This window comes from Acipenser ruthenus, chromosome 9 (assembly GCF_902713425.1).
Source record: "Acipenser ruthenus chromosome 9, fAciRut3.2 maternal haplotype, whole genome shotgun sequence".
NCBI lineage: Eukaryota > Metazoa > Chordata > Actinopteri > Acipenseriformes > Acipenseridae > Acipenser > Acipenser ruthenus.
Window position 1 is genome coordinate 51085944 of NC_081197.1, and position 20740 is coordinate 51106683.

Consider the following 20740-nt stretch of genomic DNA (forward strand, 5'->3'; position numbering starts at 1 on the left):
TATCTAAAAAAAAAAAAAAAAACATCAGCCCCCTCTCACTGCTGTATTTTTCAACTCTGCAACATAAAGTAAATTATCTGAGGACGAGGGCAGACAAACGTGAATGGGAGCATTTTCTTCCAATGAAAGGTTACAACGTTTAATTCCTGCTTACCATCAACAGCCTGCGTTTCTGCACAGATCTGTTTCACAGCGCTACAGAGTACGCGGCTCTTACAATTTCAACACTCAGTTTTTTTTATACAGTAGTACTGTATATGCTTGGAGTAGTATTAAAGCTTGGCAAAGTGGGGAGGGCTATTTTTGCACCCTCAGCGTGCCGCGGGTTGCCCACCACTGCGATATAGATAGGAAACACTTTCCTGGGCTTTACAACATTATGACACGCTGCAATAAGGAAACAAACTTCTGGTTGTGGGCACACATCTGTGAGGGGACAGGAATTCACCATATAAATTTAAAAAACGCTGCACGTCTATCTACTTAAAGTACCAATAACACAGCATGTTAACATACATTCTATTTTCACTTTATTAATGTGTAATTAATAAAATATTCTAATTTAACAGCACTAGGCATTTGCTGTTTGAGACATTCCAGTTTTTACTGTGATCTTAATTACTACCTGAGTTTTTCCTCTCTGTTTAATTAAGCTCAAACTAAAACCTGGAATGGCTCAAACTGCAATGCAATGGGAGTCAAATTACTATCCATGGAACAAAATGTGAGTTTTATTTAATCAAAACCAATTCTAAATTATGTAAATGGTGGCTGACATTTACAACCAGTCATTGTTTTGAGGAATCACAGAATACGGCTGTGAACTAATTTTTAAAGCAATTTCAAAGATAAGAGAAATGGAATGGAAGAGTAACATAACAGCAAATAAAGCAGTCATATAAGGTCACAGGTCAAAGTGAAGAGTTGTGTGTGATATAGGGGCTGTTGACACTGCGGCTTACTTAAGGTCTTCCGTGAGATATTCTAGAGCTCAAGTAGCCTCATATGGCTTGAACGCCATCAGTTAGTCTGGCCTGGTTTGGATCATTAAAATAGGTCCCAAGGGAGATATGCAATAAAACTCAAAGAACGCTTTGCCCTGCACTATTTATTTGTTCCACACGCTCACCCCACTAAGCTCTCTGCTGTGTCCAGTGAGTGTATGGACACAACTTCTCTTAACAAGGACATTTCTGTAACAAGATATCTGCTCAGTCTGTAGACTGCGCCTCTCCCATCCACGACAGCCTTCCCCTGCATCTGCTTGGGGACTGAAGTTGTAGAGCAGCTGGTTTGACAGTATCCACTTCCAGAGCCTCGTACAATGTCTGCCATTGTTTAAGTGAGGCACTGATAATATCAGGGGTTGAACTCATGAACCTCTGCACTACAGTCCACTTGCAATCTGATATTCTGTAATCTGTAACCACTGAGGAACTCAAACACCCTACCTTTCAAACAGCAACCCAAACACACTGCAACCAAGCACTCTCACCACTGAGCTACATAAACTCATACTGCAGCCCAGCGCTCAACTTTACAACCACGGAGATAAATCTTTGGGGTGGAATAAACAAATAACTACAATATATTTTCAAAAGAAATATATGAAGCCCAGCACTCTCACCGATTAGCTTCTCAAACCCACTACCTTCCAAACTGCAGCCCAGCACTAACCACTGAGCTACACAAACTTACTTCTGTCCACACTGCAGCCCAGCAGTCTCAGAACTGAGACACCCAGAAAAACTATCTTCCACGATGTAACCCAATTTTGAAAACAAAATGCACCATGTTTCTTAAATTAAAATAATTTCAAACTACTACACGGCGCCCTAGCAAAACAGTTCGAGTGTCTGCAGTCTGCGCTAACCTAGGAACCATTGTTTATGAGTCTTAGTTTTTGTATGCGTATCGGATAGGTTTTCAATGTGGCGCAGAATAAGCATGGCACCTTACGCTGTAAATTACAGACTCTGATACATTTGTAAAATAAATATATTCTGATGCACAGACAGTATCTAATCTGGAGTGAGTATTTATTTCAAATAAACTCTCCCCACTGTGAACCATGGCCTGTCGAGTTGTGCCCCGAGTGTTGTCCTGCCGTGAGTATCTTTCCTATCACTTTACGTGGTTGTTCTGTTGAAAATCTGCTGACCTTGGGTTTGGGGGCTGTCTATTTGAATGTCTCAACAACAACAGTAATATACGTCTTCGTTATCTACTTGTAAACTCTGTAAATATTCTGAAGAGACCTAGCGATTATTACAGATTATTACAGATTGGTTTTTCGTAGTAAACGGTATGCTTTGCAATACTGTAATTTATCGACAGGATTTGTCACGATTGACAAAGTATTGTAGGAGAAAATCTGGCACGATTTCGTTACCTTTGGTTTAATTTATATTATTTTGTTGGTTTGATATGACGTGCAGTCTACATACGGCGGTACAGAGTAAGGTAAGGGATTAAACAATTGACACAGTCAGTAATAATGTCTGTCTCAAACGAATTTACGATTCTTTATACAACAAACGTTCAACACAGTTGTTTCCATTTACGCCACCAGTTTATTCTTTCAATATCATTGAGTGGAAATGTTATTCAGTGTTGTAGGAGAGTGATGGTTTTAATGTATACTTTGAATCACTAATGCAAAAAACAATACATTTGGTAAAATTATATACATTAAATAACTTAATTTGTTGTCGATTGTAGTGTTTTTATAGGCAGCTCGTTGCCACATTTGGTTAAAAATAGCAGTTTCAGGCCTTCTAGGTTGAATGACGGAGCTTGGGTGACCCTGTGGCAATGTCATATATACTGTATTATGCCTGTTAGGATGTTATCTTCAAGCTTGTAATAGAGAGACAAATATAGCATTATAACATTTTTGGATTGGCTCTGATTCTTTTGAGTTATCATATGGAAGTAATTTACCTGGAAGTGCAGGAAAGGCAGGTGCCTGTGACCTATGAAAACGAGCTCTGAAAAGGGTCCCTGTTTGAGAGGTTTCAGAGTATTCAGGATATCATTTTGATTTGTGCTGCACACACACAATTGCTTTTCTAGGTTAATAATATATCAGCATATTACCTCTCAGTGACCATGGATTCTAAGAAACATACATGTATATTTTGCATGTTCTATCATAATGTAACCTGGATCATTTGGCTTTACTACAAAGATGGATCTCATTTGTCTGCACTATTCTTGTGCAACTTGCGTAACGTGTGTGTCCACTGCTTGTTCTCCTCCCAAGGGTTTGCGTCGAGCTCTTCAGCATCGCGCCTGTCCAGTGTGGAGCTCCAGCGGCTGCGCAACGATCTCTTCACGAGGGAGAAAGCACGGCAGCAGTCACTGACCCCTCGCATCGAGAAGATTGAGGTGAAGCTGGTGGGCAAGACACACCCTGGGACTCTGTTTGTCATGAACAAAGGGCTCTCCACACCATACAGCTGTGCCAGGCGTGAGTACACACACACACACACACACACTTCCGACCTTTCCCTATCTTACCCATCGTAACAGCATTCACAGTATGTGGTATAACTTGTGGTAGCGTATGCCCAAGTTCTGTCACAACTGGATGAACAGTTCTCAAGATAAGTGTGACATATGTAAGCACTTCCGTGTATAGGTGTGTCTCCGTTATATTACCTGTCACTGGGGATAAACGTTCATTTATTAATTTTCAGAAATGTGCAGTATGTGGACAGGAAAAGCAGGAAGTGTTTTTAGAAGGCATTCTACTGTAGCCTACGTTTAAAGACATTTGTTGTGAGCTATGGGGCCTGTGCTTGTTCTCGTGGAAATAAACATGCATTCAATTTACATAGTTTTCTTTTACATTTCCTCTTATCTAATGTTTAATAAAAAAAAACCTGCTGCATATGTTTACGTTTTTGGAATTTAGGGCAATAGAGATGATTAATAATCTATGAACAGCACACAAAAAGCAGGGGTTGAAAAAAGACTCCTGTTGCATATACCTCAGATGTCAATACATGTTTGTTTATGAAGCGCGATGCAATGGTGTCTAATTTTTTTAAAGCAGGATTGGTTTTACTAAATAGCAATGACTGTCTAATTGGGCCTCGCCGTGTGCTTTTTTGTCCCTGCAGACTTGAGTGAATGGCACAGTAAGAACTCCATACTGGCTCTGGTGAATGGGGAAGTGTGGGACATGCACTGTCTTCTTACCCAGTCCTGCGAGATCCAGTTCCTTACCTTCAAGGATGAGGACCCTGAGGAGGTCAACAAGGTGGGTATTGCCATCTCCTCCACTCTCTCACTCTCGCTCACAGGATATGATGGCTGGGATTTTCCACTTTCCTTTTTTAAATTGTGTTGAAAATGCCCCATCATTTAAGTTAAATATCCAAAAGAGTACAAGGGACATACAGCATGTTATTTGTTATTTTAGAAGGGAATAATTATAGAATGTGGGATTATTTCATCCTTTTTTGGACCTCAACTAAATTAAATAAGTCATGCTTCATCATTACAGCACAGTTGAAATAGGGCGCAGTTTTCCTTAAACTGTTCTAGGAGATTTTGCAGTTTTTCAGTGGTTTAAGTGGTTGAACCTGTGTGCTCTGCCTCTCCTCCAGGCGTATTGGCGGTCGTGTGCCATGCTGATGGGACAGGTGCTGGAGTCTGCCTTTAAGGAAGAGTTCTCTGTGGAGCTGCTCCAGAGCCCTGAGGTGCCAGGTGAGGGGGATCTTTTTTCAGATCTAATTGATAGTTCTGTATTTAGAAGTTTAGAGAGTATATCAAGTCTCCAAAGCAGTCTGAATCTCATCTGAGCCTGGGCTTATTTCAAACGTTGCCTATCATCCCTGATTTTAATGAGCACACACCATGACAATAATGTCAAACTCAACTGTTTTGAATTTTCTGTTGCGACTTTCAACAGCAATATCTCTTCTATTGCATCTTTCACATCAAACAAATAACTGTTAAGGCAAGATTTAAAATCTCTTATCTCAAAATCCCAAATCATCTGCGGCGGGGTAATCTAGAGTCTAGGATCATAACAAACTCTCCCCAGTTTTGTATTCTAATTTCCTCCTGTGCCAGGTTTGCAGTCTGTGCCACACAGTCCTGTGCTGATCTGTGCCTCTTGTTTTTGCTTATTCAGTTCTCTCTGGAGCCTTTTGCTATGATGTTGTCCTGGACAGTCACTTAGATTCCTGGAACCCTTCAAAGGCAAGTAGAACTGATGTCAGGACTTAACTGATTTGAATTGCATGTTAAACTTAATGCCAAATCATTTTTGTTATTTGTGAAAATGATGAGCAGGTTATGTCAGCACACTCTACAGCTGTGCCAGGTACTGCCAACCTTTCTACATCATATCCTCCATTGTGACCACATTCACAGCACGTTCAATAATGTCTTGTAGCAAATTCCCAAGCTCCATCTCAATTGTAAGTGTGACTTTCACTGAGGATAAGCATGTATTTATTATAAATCTCATATAAGAAATCAACCAATTAAGAATTGTGTATAGATGTCATGCTGAGCATAGAACATATGGTACAATTCCAAAGTAAAAAAAAAAAAAAAATACCCATTTTATGTTTAATAAAAAATTCACAGTTTGAGCAGCCAGCTGCATATTGCGGTCATCTCACCCAAAATGCACCAGATGATGTTGAGACACCCTACCCATAATGTGTTAACTTATAATGTGAATTTGGCCCAATTTTCTGTCTGTTTCTATGCATCTGTTTGTGATGGAGGTGTCTGTGTCATGCTGATTTCTGTGTGTGTTTTACTGTGTACTCTAACCGTCCCCTAGGAGAACCTGCGTGCTCTCACCAGAGCAGTCCACAGCCTGCTTCACCAGGACCTGCCCTTTGAACCCCTTGAGGTCCAGCCCAAGGTTGCCTTGGAAATGTTCCAGCACAGCAAGTAAGTGGTCCACTGTGCATTAGTCCCAGCCCAGCTGCAAAACTGCACTGAAGCACGGTCTCCTTCTGAGAACGTGCAGAGATGGTAAGCTTTCATTACTCAAACAAACCATACAGCTAGTCCAAAAAAGAGGACAGTGTGAAATGGTTTTGTTTTTGTTTTAAATGTAATCATCTACTAAAAACTCAACATGTGCTTGTGTTTCAGGTGTAAGCAGGCTCAGGTAGAGGAGAAGGCAGCCCACAGTCCTCAAGGAACAGTACGAGTGTACAGGTAAGAGGAACCGCTAAAACAGTGAGGGCTAGTGCTGGGTGGAGCAAGAGCTTTACCACCCCAACCTTAAATGCAGATAGAACTGTGAAAGTGATTAATTCATAATTGTTAAAATGTGTGTATTAATAACACAGAAAATATCATTTAATAATTTGGTAGGTCTCATATGCAGAACTAATGTTGTCTTGTAAGGTAATTAAAGAAAAAAAAAACTCCAACGTCGCTCTCTCCGGAATAATAGGTTCAGGTACGAAACAATGGTTTATAATAGAAGGAGTCTGTAAAATCTGATCTCTGATGCCAAGTATTTTATTTAGGAAAAACTTTAAGAAGTCATTGCAGCTAAAAGAGGAGCCAATGGTGAGGGTACACGTATTAGAAGGTGGATCTACTAATTTATCTATGGATTTAAAAAGAAACCTAGAATTATTTTTATTTGTTTCACTCAGATTGGAATAGTATGAAGCTCTAGCCTGGGACAGAGCCTTCCTATATTTAGCTTGATAGCTTTTCTATGCAGAGTAATGAACATGCAGATTAGAACCCTTCCTTCTGTGTTCCAATTTGCGATCCTCACATTTCAACTTACAGGTTGTTTCATTAAACCGTGGTGTGCTTCTTTTATAAAACACCCTCTGAGTTTGAACTAAAATCTAAAATTTTAGTCATGGAGGTGTTGTAGGTGTTAACCAACTCATCTAATGATACAGCAGGGTTCTCCCCAGGAATTCTGTACAGCCGGGAGCACTTTTAACGGAAAAATAAACTTGCCATACCTTAAATATATAATACGACAAAGAATTTGAATAATGTGTTGTCTTTCGTTGACTGTATCTGGTTGCGCTTTTTTATGTTCTACATTCTTTTTCATTTATTGTTTTTTATTATGGTAAATTACCGGGCTTATTTAGGCACTCTACGATTTGACTGGGGAAAGATAACGTAGGTTTATTGGAGTTCACAGAAAAAAAAAGACGGTAACCTTTTCACTTCCTTTTTAGCTTCATTGAGCTTATTGCTTCATTTAAATTGTTTTCTTAAGTTTTCAGGGCATTTTTTTAATGCACGTCCATTTTTGTTTTTCGCTGTTCTACATTTTTTGAATGCAACTGTTCATTTTATGTATAGCTATTATGTACTATATATAACCTTACAGTACAATAATACGACAAAAAATTGACTGAATGATAATCCCCTAAAATAATCTTAATATTTTTTTAATAAAGTAGCTGGTGCAAATATAGTATTAGGCTGTGGATTGCAACGATCGCCGGCTTATTTTGAAAACCCTGCATTCATTTTGCTTTGAAAATAAACAGGGGTTTTTTTAGCAGTCATTTTAACGTTTTAGCCTCTCACAGTGCTTAACACAGAAAACCATGTTGTGTCAAGAGGTAACACAGCTATCATGTGGTTCCAAGATTTTTTATTTTTTTTCACCCAAAAAGTGATCCAGTTTGCTAGAAGCACAATCAATCCTTAATGTTAAAGGCACAGTAGCATCTGCAAGACGGGCGGATCGGGTTTTTTCAGCCGGGCGGATCGGGTTTTTTCAGCCGGGCGGCGACAGCCACTTTGCCAGGCAGCGCGTCCGGCTGAAAAGGCCTGGGGTGAACCCTGTACAGACTGAGTAATTGACGATTTAAATTTAATGCCTCACAGAACTTTACAACGGTTGATAAATTAACTACCGTAGTTTCAATTATATGATCTTGGCTCTTTGTAGTGTAAGGTAATTTAACCTCAAAAAGAATTGCAAGATGATCAGAAATAGTAAGGTCAGTAGTTATAAAGTTTTGAACAACCAGGCCACAGGAAATTACTAAATCTAAAATATGGACCTTGAACATGCTGGACAAAATCTAAGGAATCCAGTAACCCCAAAAATTCTGAACATTTAGAATCAGATTTAATATCACCCAATAGAAGAATCCTATCGTAGTTGTCAGACAGTAGTGATACAATCTCACTAAATTCAGTCAATAGTGATAAGTATGACTTAAGCGGCCGATATATACTTACAATAAGAACAGGTAATTTGCTATTTAGTGTTAAAGTTAACAGCAGAAGATCAGTATCCCTCAAAAATGTACTGTTTAATTATATATTCATTGCGGATGATAGTGGCAAATCCACCAGAAAGAATAATTTGGAGAATATCAGTTGAAGCTAAAATGTCCAGGTTAAAGTCCTTAATAAAATCATTAATTAAGGCGCTTTATTAGAGAGAGATGTAACATTAAATAAAGCCAGGCGTAAAGTTGTATTATCTGAAGCATGCAGTTGGGCAGAGGCAATAGGGATTTGATAATGATTACTAAAACAAACACCACAGGGTCTGTTAAAAAGGCAATAAATACTGTGAGTGGTAAGATATTTTAACTTTTAAATTATTATTATTATTATTTTACCATTCAGCACAGGGCAAACCTCTTCAAATCCCCTACCCAGTTCTTAGTTTAGAGTAAGAACATATAAGACAGCTATGCAAAATAGGGTTTACATAACTTGTAGCTTCTTGTAGAAGCCCACATACAGTCGGCACCTTCTAATCGGGATCCTGATAATCAGGATTTCTGCTTAAATGGGATCAACTCTGAGAGACAGTTCTTCCCAATGCTATTTATGTCATTTAATTGGGACATAACTTTGTTTAATTTGGATATAGTATTTTTAAATGATGAACGGAGATCGCTTTTCAGAGCAAGACAGGTTGCGTAGCGCAGTGCAGTGCACTGTGACTTGCGTAAACCACATTGAACTCTTGGTTTCTCAGACTGCTGTTACAAAGAAAGTTGCTGTGTCAACCTTGTCTTGTGATAAGATGTGATATAATTTTTCATTTCATGTAGAAATAAAAAACAGCAATTCATTTTGTTTAGGAATAAAAAATAAAAAAAAACTTTAATCATAATGTGATGTGATTTCATTGTTTTTCTTTTCATTAAGAAACAAAAAAGTGTGACCTAAGGTCATCTCGAATGCCTCTCGTTTCATTGGGACAGCCGCTTATTCTGAATATTTATCGACGGTCCTGATAAAGTGCCGCTGACTGTATCGATATGCTCTGGACTTCCTCAGAGTATTTGCATGGCTGACTCGCTTTCAATTTTTAAAAGTAGTTTAAAAACATACCTTATTGATTGGATTTGTTTGTGATAACTTTGTTATGAAAGGCGCTATTAAAAACCTATTGTATTGTATTCTGAGACATTTGTGCATATTGCTGTACTAGTAAGAAGTTTCAGGTGCAGTGAATATTATATGCCACCGAGTGGCAGCAGAAAGTCAGATTTGGATCCAGCTGCCGGGGTAGCTGCATATAAGGATAGATTCACTCATGCCTTCATACAAAAAGTTATATTAATATGTTTCCTTTTGTGATTGTGTAAATCTGGAGTTCTGTTGCTCCAACATTATTATTTTTCTTCTTTACCATAATCTGCCTGATATTATCTTGAGTTTGTAGATTCCTTGTCCTTTTGTGTTACCTGGGTATGGTAATAATGTGAAGTAGGTGGGGCCAGCAGAGTTTAAAGGTCACAGCACTATACGATTTCGTTGAAATCAGGAAGTATCCTAAAGGAGTTTTCAACTAGGATTCAACAGGCTCAGATAATGCCAGGTGGATTCTGATAAAAAGAATGAATGATTATTAAAAATCAATATTGGAACAACAGAATGGTTGTAAAAATGTTATATATTTGAAGCTACCCAGCACTGATGAATTCACTGTTCATAGTGTTTGTCAGTTTGATTTTATTACAGGTTTACGGATGGAGAGGTTCTATATCTGAGCAAGCTTGTTGGGTTTTTCTCTTTAAGATGCGGAGACTTTGTGGACTTGAGCGATGGGCCCCACATTCCCAGGACAGGGTTCTGCTCCCAGTTTGAGATAACTGCAGCCCACAGCCTGGGGCCTGGTCCCTGGGGACAAGTGCGCAGATTCCAGGGGCTCTCCCTTCCTCGGCAGCTACAGGTAAGACACTGGACAGATGAAGACAGGAGAGGGACAGTGGATAACCTGGACTCCTATCATAATCAAAGCATAGTGTTTCTGAGCCTACAACCTCAGATTAGAATGCCATAGTTGTATGAACTTCCTAGTGTGAAAGTACGGTAGAAACGTTGTCTTAGACTCTAGTAATGCAAGAAGCTGTATTAGGACAGAGGTCCTATGTGTAAAGATGGAGTTGATAGCAACTTTATTTCAGATGGTGTTAGAGCAGTGAGAATTAGAGGAAAATAACTCCCTTAGCAGTTTGATCTGGTTAATATAGTAGCAGAAATAACAAGTTATGACAAGATTTGTCTGATTCTGACAGCGCTCAGTAGGGATAACTTGGTCGTGGTGTTGCAATGTCTCTAGGGCAAACACAAAAGTTGGAGTCTTGGTGCAAATATCTGGAAGCTGCTTTAAATTAAATGCTTCTGTGAGCAGGTCAGTTTATTTTTTTTAAGGTAGCTTAATTTACTGTGCATGTATTGAAATTAGTTTAATTTGTCTCATCACTTTTTTGCTGCATTTAATTGGCATATTGATTGAATTAAGTGCAAGGGCCATATACATAGAGTCATATGTGTTAGTAACAGGCTATAATAAACCAGCATACTAAACAAAAACTTTGTTTATGTTTCTGGTGGCTGGCAGCGCTCTAGCTTTAGTTTTTTGCTGACATAAATCTAAATCCCCTTTGGTCATGATGTTTATTTACATTTTTTGAAATTTTAAAACAGTTTGTGTGAACTCTATAGACTTTGAGAAGTTGCCCTGCCAAAACTTTGAAAAAAACATATATGCATTATAAAATAGATACATAGATAGAAAACCTTAAGATACAGTTATGCACGCAGTTAAATGAGAAATGTTTCCTCCTCAAAAACAGTTTTAAAGTGCTCAGCCAACATGTTGATTCAGTCATTTCAGTTTAGAAAATCATGAGCTGCAGTTGTACTCAAACGTGATTTGCTACTTCCAACAGAAGATGGCAACAATGAGGGTACCAGGAAAATAATAAATAAAGAAAAATGTCTCTTAATACATTTTATTATTCTTTCTACATTGTCTCAAACCCTGTCCTGGGCTCCCCCCTGTGTCTTCTGTTTTTTTTTTTTTTTATTCCAACTTAGCTCTCAATCACTTAACTAAACCCTTAATTGAACTAATAATTTGCTGAATTAGACCTTTTTAATTGTTTTCAGCTCTTAAACAGTTGCTGAGTTCACGTTACTTTTAAAATGTTGGCTGCACAAATGCAGTCAGTTTTTTGTTGTTTGTTTTAAATTTTCATTTTGGTTTTACCCAAAACCAGCTGGACGTCAAAAACAGCAAAAAAAAAAAATGAACTGATCCATACCGACTTGCATTCTTCGATTGATCAAATCCAGGTTTTTATTAGACCCATTGAACTTGTTACAGGTATGGACTGCTATGTAATTGGGAACCATCCCTCTCTAAGTATGGGATGTAATACACTATGCACTTAATTGTGTGGAACTTAATTGTTTGTCTTGTAGGCTTTCCATGCAATCTGGGAGAGGATAAGGAAAAGAGCAGAGAGACTGGTAAGTACCCGTCCAGACCCTTATAACACAAAGCAAAATCCAAAGAGCTGAATGTGCTTTTGCAGTGGACTGCACTTTCTTTCGCTGTCCATGAACCCTGTGTCTCTCTGTGGTCTTCTCAAGGTGGAAGTCAGAGCTCCGTCCCAAGCAGCTGTGAGCACCAGCGTCCCTGCTGAGAGGAGTCTTCCTGAATCCCAGCTTTAGCACACCCTGTCAATGAAGAAGACCGACCTGTGCTGGGGCTTGCATTACCATTTTGTATATTTTATAAGGACCGTAATCACTACTTTTTCTCTTCAGAAAATAAATAAAACACAAAAAAAAGGATTTCTCAGCTGTGCGTTATTTTTCTTTATTTTTTTATTCTTCCTACTACCAATAATAATAAATTCTGTAATCTCTAGGCAACCAAACTCTACAAGTCTGGGCAGCAGTGTGGAGTAGTGGTTAGGGCTCTGGACTCTTGACCGGAGGGTTGTGGGTTCAATCCCCAGCGGGGGACACTGCTGCTGTACCCTTGAGCAAGGTACTTTACCTAGATTGCTCCAGTAAAAACCCAACTGTATAAATGGGGAATTGTATGTAAAAATAATGTGATATCTGTAAAAAAAAAAAAAAGTGAAATAATGTATAATGTGATATGTTGTAACAATTATAAGTCGCCCTGGATAAGGGCGTCTGCTAAGAAATAAATAATAATAATAATAATAATAAGTACCCAGGACAAAGCCCCCCTGAAGGGTGTGTGAGATATCCCTTAATCGTGTGATGAATTTTCAGTTTGACTGAAAAAGGTGTTTTGAAATGGGAGGTTGGGAGTTCGATCCCTGGCTTCAGGTGATTAACAGAGATGTAACCTGGAGGATATTGGAGGAAACCAGGCTTGGTTCTTGGATGTGTTTCCACAGTGCAGTACTCTCTTATTAAACCGTCTGTAGTAGCAAGGTTTAAATAAAATATCGCACACAAACACATTCATAGTGCTTAATTCATTTTAAATGTATAAATGATTGCACTGAAATAACAATGTGCTCACCGTACGCATTACATTATGTAAAAAATATAAATCTGTACAGTATACAATACATTAGTAAAATCAAATGAATACCTAGCACACTTTCTTTTTACTACAGGCTACCAGTAACCCCAAATGAATCATGCTGCTGCACTGTACATGTTACTGTACAATGCAAAAATAATAAAAGATTATTTTAAATTGAAACTAAATTATTTTAGAGCATTTTCTTTTTTCTGTAGCCTGCTTCGTACACAATTAACACAAAATAGATCATGGGTCCGCATTGACACGTTATGATAGTATACAGTACCCTACATATACTGCACACACTTCACAGAAATATATACTGTAAAGCCATAGATATTTGCGACCAAAATATTTGGCAAATCACACCCATAAAACCTATTTCGCTCCAGCAATGAATCGCATGGAAAAAGGTACCGTGTGAGAGTCATTTAAATACAATGAATAATGTTAATGCATGGAAATGTATTTAAATTGTTTCCCCTTAGACCGCGGGGGAGGTGTTTGTTATACTAAACATATTCACTTAAGCACGGTACCTGTACTAAATGTCTCAAGGTGTGTTAACAGTACCACGTTTGGAGGCGGTTTCAACTAAATCACAACATAAATAGGACAGCCCACTACTATTGCCATTCACCAAACAAGACATATCCGCAACACACATACAAGCATACACGCACACACACCTCAAACAGTGAATTACAGGACCAAATCAGATATGTATGAGAGTACACTGTACTAATATACCACAACACACACTTATTAGTAGCACATTCTAATAATAATAATAATAATAATAATAAAGATAGATAGGTATCTAGAGAGATAACATCATTTTATTACCTTGTGTTTAAGCTCCAAGCTGCTTTGTGTGTCTCTCTTCATTGAGATTATTTGATTCCCAAACTTCATCGATTCTATATTCTGAACTATATACTTATGAACACGTGGTTTGGAATTTATGCAAAGCTCACTTTTGACCACTAGACGATTCGTTTCGTCAGTCCAAAAGTTTAACATTAAACTGAAAACTCGCTCCACGAATGCCTTACTGTATGGCACAGAAACATGCTGAACAATTCTCAAGACAGTTGGTCCTTCTACTGTCCTGAAATATTCTGGTGAGACTGTCATCTTCCAGTATTCCAGGGGCAGCAGTCGAGATAGAACTCCCTCTACACAGGGTTCGCTTTATTGTAATTCTTTAGTTTTGTTGATAGCCTACTGTATTAGAAGGCCGTTAGGCTAGCATTGTGATGGCTAGTACAGTAGCAAGGAGCTCATAAGAAGGAGCACACAAAAGCAAGAAGCAGACAGACAGCGCAACTTGTTTTCAGGGAAGGAACAGTAATGAACTTTTCATTGAGACAGGAACTGTGTTTAAAAACTGAACACGGTAGCCTATTTATGAAAGGTACGTCACAAATTATTTCACTTTCAGTTGAAATATGTATATTTTGTGACAACTGTAAGTTGCCCTGGGTAAGGGAGTCTTAAGAAATAATAGTAATAATAATAATAATAGACCGCGTCTCCGTCTTTACCTCTGGTCTGATTGACATGCCTTCGTTATTGTAGTGAGCAATGCACTTAGTTAGTTTATTCACTTTGCACTCTCCAGAGACACCATGGGTACATGGTTACCCAAAAGGAGGGTGTCAACAAGTGGTCTGAAAAATGACATGTCTGGAAAACTCATGAGCTGAGATTAGAAGATGTTTTACATGAATAAAGCTTCGTTTCATCTGCTTGTCCTGTTTTAACAGACACTTCTACCAAAAATGTCATCTGTGTTATTCACAGAGGATAGCTTTAAATCTCAGCTCAAACTTGTGCTATTTTCCCTCATAGAACCTGTTGTTGAAGCTTGGTTCCTTTGCCACGTTTTCAAGTACAATGCTACAGAAAAGAATTGTTGACAAGCAGCACATTATTTTCTGTGAAGGGCACATTGTCAATTATCGATTAACATGAAAATATAAATGTGGTAATGTCATTTTGTGGACCAATCTGACACTGATCTGAAGCACTGTGCAGTTCAGCAGCATTATAGGAAAGTTAGACTCCACAGCTTCATGTTTCACTGCTGGTAAGTTTTGAGTTGTTTTTGAAACCAGTTGAAACTCGCTGTGCAGAGCTACACTTCCACCTACAGAAGTACATTGTGTTGTGTATTTGCAATTACTATGCTTATGCTATACATCTGTTTTTAAATGGGTGTAACCATTTGTATCTGTTCTGTACTACACATTTACAAGGTTTTACTATACTTCTCTATACTTTATCATGGTATACCTCAGTAACTTGTGTCCAAGTGCCAGTTGGAAGAAAAAGAACAGTTTGTGTTTTAATCTTTTTTTTTTTATTATTTAATGGTATATCTTACATGACAGTTGGAATTATGTTTGGGAATGGGAGTGACACAAGGATGTTTGTCTTTGTCTTGAAGAACATGAACCATCTGAAAGTGGCAACGCTGCTACGCTGGGGTCTGCTGACTCACAACCCCAGTCATGGACAGCATTAACATTTTTCAGAGCAAGCGCCCTCCTAACCACCCCATCCCTCTCACTGTCAACCTGATTCTATAAAGCATCTTTCATGAACCAGCGATAACAAGCAACAAGCAGGGTACAGGGAAATGCAACAAGGATAAAGCAAGCATAATAGGGCAACACCAGACTAAACAGATAGAAACTGCATTCATATACAGCAGATCTGTCGCCCTGGCTGTGAGGTACTCCCTAAAGCATCTAACAAACTTGTATGTGGGGACACAGGGTGTATGTTAGCTATGTAAGAATGATGGAGCAAGGCTATTGATAACCTTTATTGCAGAATTGTCAATCCCTTGTGTAACGCAGCAGTATCCAGTGAAGTGGAGCCTGCCTACTGAAATCAATATATGAAATCAACAGGTTTATTCAGATACTCTTGAGAAATATTAGTTTGTTAAAAGCTTCAAAAAGAAAAATAGACAGATACATACTGTATTCAGATTACAGAACTGACTTGTACAGTTTATACTTTAATTTGGAAGTGCAGATTATACAACCACCACACTACAGTCTGAACTACTGTTTCCTGGTAGAATCACTTCCTGTGCCTTACCCCCCTGGTCCCAGTCTCACTTGGCAGACTTGCAAAAGGAAGATTCAAAGTACCAAGAAGCAAGCTGTAATGTGGTACTGGTATAGAGGTGAGAAAAATCTTTGTAATGGCTTGGTAATCACTCTTGCATGCAGGTGTATAAAGTACACAAGAAATGTTTTGTTTCAGCCAAAAATATTTGTTTTAATTATACATTGTTTTCCAGCGCACATTATAGACACACAACCTGAGACATTAAAACAGTGTGTAGCTACAGTTATTGTTCTTTTGTCTATGTTTAACACAAGACTTAATACAAATAAATACAAAGTAAATGTATAAAAAAATGATTGAAAACCTGGACCCTTAGGGGTGTTTTAGATGTTCACTTGGTAAAGATATTCCATGCATTTATCCCCCCTGTGTAAAACAAGTGCTTCCTACCTTATGTTTTGAATTTAGCATGAGCTGTTGTATCAACTCCATTTTCTATTGGGTGCATATAGTATTATATAGCAGCATATGCATTTCCTTTCTCAGTTATGGAGGAGGAGCAGCGAGGGGGTTTCCAGCACTGTGACTCAGTCTCACTTTATCCTCCCACCAATTCCCTTTTTTCCCCTTGCATCAGTGATTCTCGGAAGGCAGCCCCCAGCACAGGCTTAATGCTAACCCACAGGAGTCATTGGTTCAGCTCAGAACCCCTATCACGATTAGCATTAACCCCGGACTGGAGCTCCAGAGTGAACAGTAATGAGCTGCTTGACATGGCATCTGCTGCAGCACTGTGACATTCCTGCAGGGGGAGAGAGAGAGAGAGATTAATGATGTTGGATCATTTTAGATGCATTTAGTCGTATTTGTGTACATCATTTTGCCTGATTGAATATGTGTTGCACGTAGCCCCAAAGGACCCTGGAGAGGGAATTTAAAGAAAATTCCCAATAGAATGTCTTAAATTAACTCAGTGAACTCTCAAGGTTATGATCCAAGATATCAAGATAAATATCACTCCACTCCAACACTGTTAATGAAACAAAGCTATTAACAATTACCAAGATCTGTAGGGTTGTTCAGGTTTGGCTCACTCATTTTAGAAATCCACCGACACTAGTTGATGGTTGAAGAAGGGATTTATTTTTATTTTTTTTTTATCTGGTGGCTCTTTGTGTCTAGTTTGTTGCATGCTGTGGCAGGTAGCAGGGGTTCTCCCTAATCTTAGGGACTCTTGATTCTCATTCAATATTTCCAAGCAGATCATGGTTTTGACAGATCTATTTATGTAATAATACAATATGAAATATTGAAATATTTAGAACAAACATTATGATATGAGTACAAGCTAGTAGGGGGTTGAAACAACAACGCAAGTACTAAATCTTTAAAATAGCCCATCTGCAAGTTTCGGGTGTGTGGTATTTTCCAAAAACTGTTTTCTCTGTCTGTAATCTCACCCACCAGAAGTGGTAGGTTATCTTGTGCAGTCATGTGTAAAAGCCTATTCCTTTTCAGTAGTGCTATATTTGGCAGAATGCTTGAGAATGCAGCGTGTAATACTGGTCACTGTCTTACTCCTGAATAGCTGGGGTCAGGACAAACAGACCTACATCCACTTATTGAAGCCATGTAGTTTGTGTCTCTAATGTCAGACGAACAAATAAAAAAAGTCTATGTAAACAATCTGAAACTAAGTTTCAATTTATCTTGCCAAAATGCTTTATACATCCTTTCTAAAATGGTGCGTTTACAGTTGTTTACGGTTAGTTTCAGGTGCAGTACTGTCTACTGTAAGTCAGACGGCTCAGACAGAAAAGCAGCAGCTCTGACTATAAAAGTGATCACACACTATAGTTCCAGCACTAAGTAAACTGAACTGACAAAGTGTATCTGCCTCTAGTGTATCTCCTAATTGCACCACTCAAGGATTTTTTAAAAAACTATTTAAGCAAACTATATATATATATATATATATATATATATATATATATATATATATATATATATATATATATTTTTTTTTTTTTTCTTTGGCTTCTTGTGCAGAACACCCTGTCATATGTTATTGCTTTTGTGCTTTACATGAGGCACTGAATATTCCCTCGCCACATGAGTGGGTGTCTTTCTGTGAAAGCAGACAACAATACATAGTCAGTCAAACTAAAAATGCCTCAGAATGGGTGATGATTTCAAATTTCCTTTCACAGAGGAATAAAAATAAAAGTTATTTGCTAAATTTAGCTTCATAGTAAATACTGTGACAGAAATATTGTGTTTTTCTTAACTTCCTCTTCAATATCAGTTTCACTCTCGGCACCTGCAGTTTCATTCCCCACACTGGCATCTTTATTTAATGTATTTTACAATTTCCCTGCTTTTCATTTTAGTTTATTAAACCTGACTTGCACACAGCAGCCTAAGGCTATACTTATTTGTCACACCATTCCAATATTCTTATCTCAAAAACCCACTGTCTTCCACACTGCAGCCCAGCACTCTAACCTCTGAGCTACTCAAAACCTCTACCTTCCACACTGCAGCCCAGCACTCTAACCACTGAGCTACTCAAAACCTCTACCTTCAACACTGCAGCCCAGCACTCTAACCTCTGAGCTACTCAAACCCACTGTCTTCCACACTGCAGCCCAGCACTCTAACCACTGATCTGAAGGGAATCAGTGTGAGGGTAAAGGCAGATGGCTAACTCCCTTCCAAGCTGCTGTGACATCACCCCAGATGTAAGGAACCCTGTGGGCTGCTATCATTGATGATATGCTCAATGCTGTACTCATGAAAGGACGGTAGAGAATTGAACTTTTTATCGCTTTCCTCTTGACACATTGTTGGTTACGCACTTTTAACCTTTACAAAAGTCAGATTTTCTTTTTGTATTTCTAACCTAAATAAATGTAATTGTGGTTTACCATGGCACTGTATGTTGTTTAAGTGAATACTGTATGCACAAAACGTGATTACATTTTTTGTCCCAGCATTATTAACAGACATATGCAATCTTCTAAAAAATAGTCCCCATACCTCCCTGCCTGCTTTACAGCTGAAACAGAGTAATATTATCGACACACCTAGCATTCACTAAACTGAGGTTAGCCACTACAGTCTCCAACAATCTAATCACCTGGCCTTTCTATGAACTGCTTACTTACTGTTATAAACAAAGTAGAACTTCCTTTATTATAAGTAGCTCATTATTAGTGCATCAAGTCTGTAGCAATTCTGTACCGTGGTCTAATAGCAGGCAAGTTAAACAGTGGAGGGCATATATATGTTGTACCTAGAATATTTGCACTTGGTACTAGGATTATTAACTGAACACAGCAATCTCTATAGTGGGGAGTCAGGGATACAGTAAATTCAATATAAAAATAATTAGCCTCCCTGGCCTTCAGCTCTAATCACTAGGCTCACAGTTTCTCGGCTGTTATGACTAGGCCATACCACCTTACTGCCCTTCAGCACTAACTGCTAGGTCACACTGCCTCCCAGTCCCTCAGCTTTTACCACTGTGCCACACTGGTCCCTCTGCTCTGTGTGTATACCGTATGTGTTACAGGCACCAGAGACAGTTCAGTAATGTGTATTCTGAAGGTTTCTCCAGGCCCTGGCTACACTACATTTTGAGGCACTAAAAATGTTTATCTGTGTTAAACTAGAAAACGGAAGAAAAAGCATGTTACCTGAATGCAGCCACAAACTTCCTCTTGCAGTCACAGCCAGCAGCGCAGTCAGACTGCCACTGCAGCAAAAACTCTCTGTCGTCCTGCCCTTGTCTTCTTTCTCTGTGATGCACCCAGTCTTGCCTAACCCGATGAGGGAAGGGATTGGAGGTTCTCTCAGTGCCCACCACTAAACTTCACTCACATAAGTAAAAGGTTTGCTCTCAAACATGCAACTCTCTTTTATAAGTCAGGATGAGTCATCCAAAATCCCCGTCTTCTCAGAAGCATTGCAAAGCTTCATTAGCCAAAAAAATGTCTAGCTTCTCCCTTTAAAAAAACAGATATTTAAATATGCTTCTGTCTTTGGGGTGAATTACATTTGACGTAAGGCTTTTTGGTAGAGAATTTTATAGATTTACAACAACAGAAGTTACATATTTTGTAAACGAATCAGAATTTTTTTTACTAATACCTGTAGGGTTGCCACCTGGCCCTATAATTCCGGAACACTTTGGGATGGGACAGGGTTTTTAAGTTGCCCTTAAACTGAAAGAAATAAACACATGAATTGAGCACTTAACACTTGCTTAATTTATACTGCTTCTTAATTATCTGAATCATTGTGATAATTCAAATCTTACAGAATAAAAAAATCATCTTGAATAAACATGTGTGTAGGTTTATTCAAGGTACTTTTTATTTTGTAAAATTAGTATTTCAGTTATCAATATTTAAAAGTTTCTATTTATATCCTGTTAATTAGTAATCTATAGCCCTAATTTACACTGACTCTCCCAATTAAATAATAACACTGACCAGGTGTTCACACTGTCTGGTGTCAGGAATAGTGAACAGCTTGTCAGTATTAATGATTTGAGCGGGAGAAGGCGATATACTATTAGAAACTATAAAGTAACTTTAAAATATATATTTTAAAAACTGTTAATAAAATAAATAAATATTGATGATGGTAATTATTTATTTAATTTGTTAAAAGCTATTATTGTATTGTCATGCTGCCCCGAGATAATTAATCAACAGAATCAATTTAGCAAAGGTTTAGTACTCAATTCAGATGTTTATTTCCTTCAGTTTAAAGGCAACTTCAAAAATCCTGCTCTGTCTTGCAGTGTTCCGGAGTTATGGGGCCAGGTGGCAACCCTAGATACCT

At 38.3% G+C, this 20740-nt stretch overlaps 1 protein-coding gene across 1 annotated transcript; it reads left to right on the forward strand.

Moving 5' to 3' along the window:
- Window positions 1-1719: 1719 nt before the first annotated feature.
- Window positions 1720-12087, forward strand: LOC117405546 (large ribosomal subunit protein mL39-like). Its single transcript, XM_034008697.3, has 10 exons — window positions 1720-2108; window positions 3266-3472; window positions 4128-4267; window positions 4617-4716; window positions 5147-5214; window positions 5810-5922; window positions 6130-6195; window positions 10021-10174; window positions 11713-11760; window positions 11884-12087. Exons 1-10 carry the CDS (start codon window positions 2072-2074, stop codon window positions 11962-11964), a joined length of 1014 nt encoding a protein of 337 aa, XP_033864588.1. The 5' UTR covers window positions 1720-2071; the 3' UTR covers window positions 11965-12087.
- Window positions 12088-20740: the final 8653 nt, after the last annotated feature.

Excerpts from the sequence above, each read along its gene's own strand:
- LOC117405546 (XM_034008697.3), top strand. The coding sequence starts at position 2,072 with ATGGCCTGTCGAGTTGTGCCCCGAGTGTTGTCCTGCC. Across the intron at positions 2,109-3,265 it reads GCCCCGAGTGTTGTCCTGCC|GGTTTGCGTCGAGCTCTTCA; the intron begins GTGAGTATCTTT and ends TCTCCTCCCAAG. Across the intron at positions 6,196-10,020 it reads GGAACAGTACGAGTGTACAG|ATGCGGAGACTTTGTGGACT; the intron begins GTAAGAGGAACC and ends TTTCTCTTTAAG.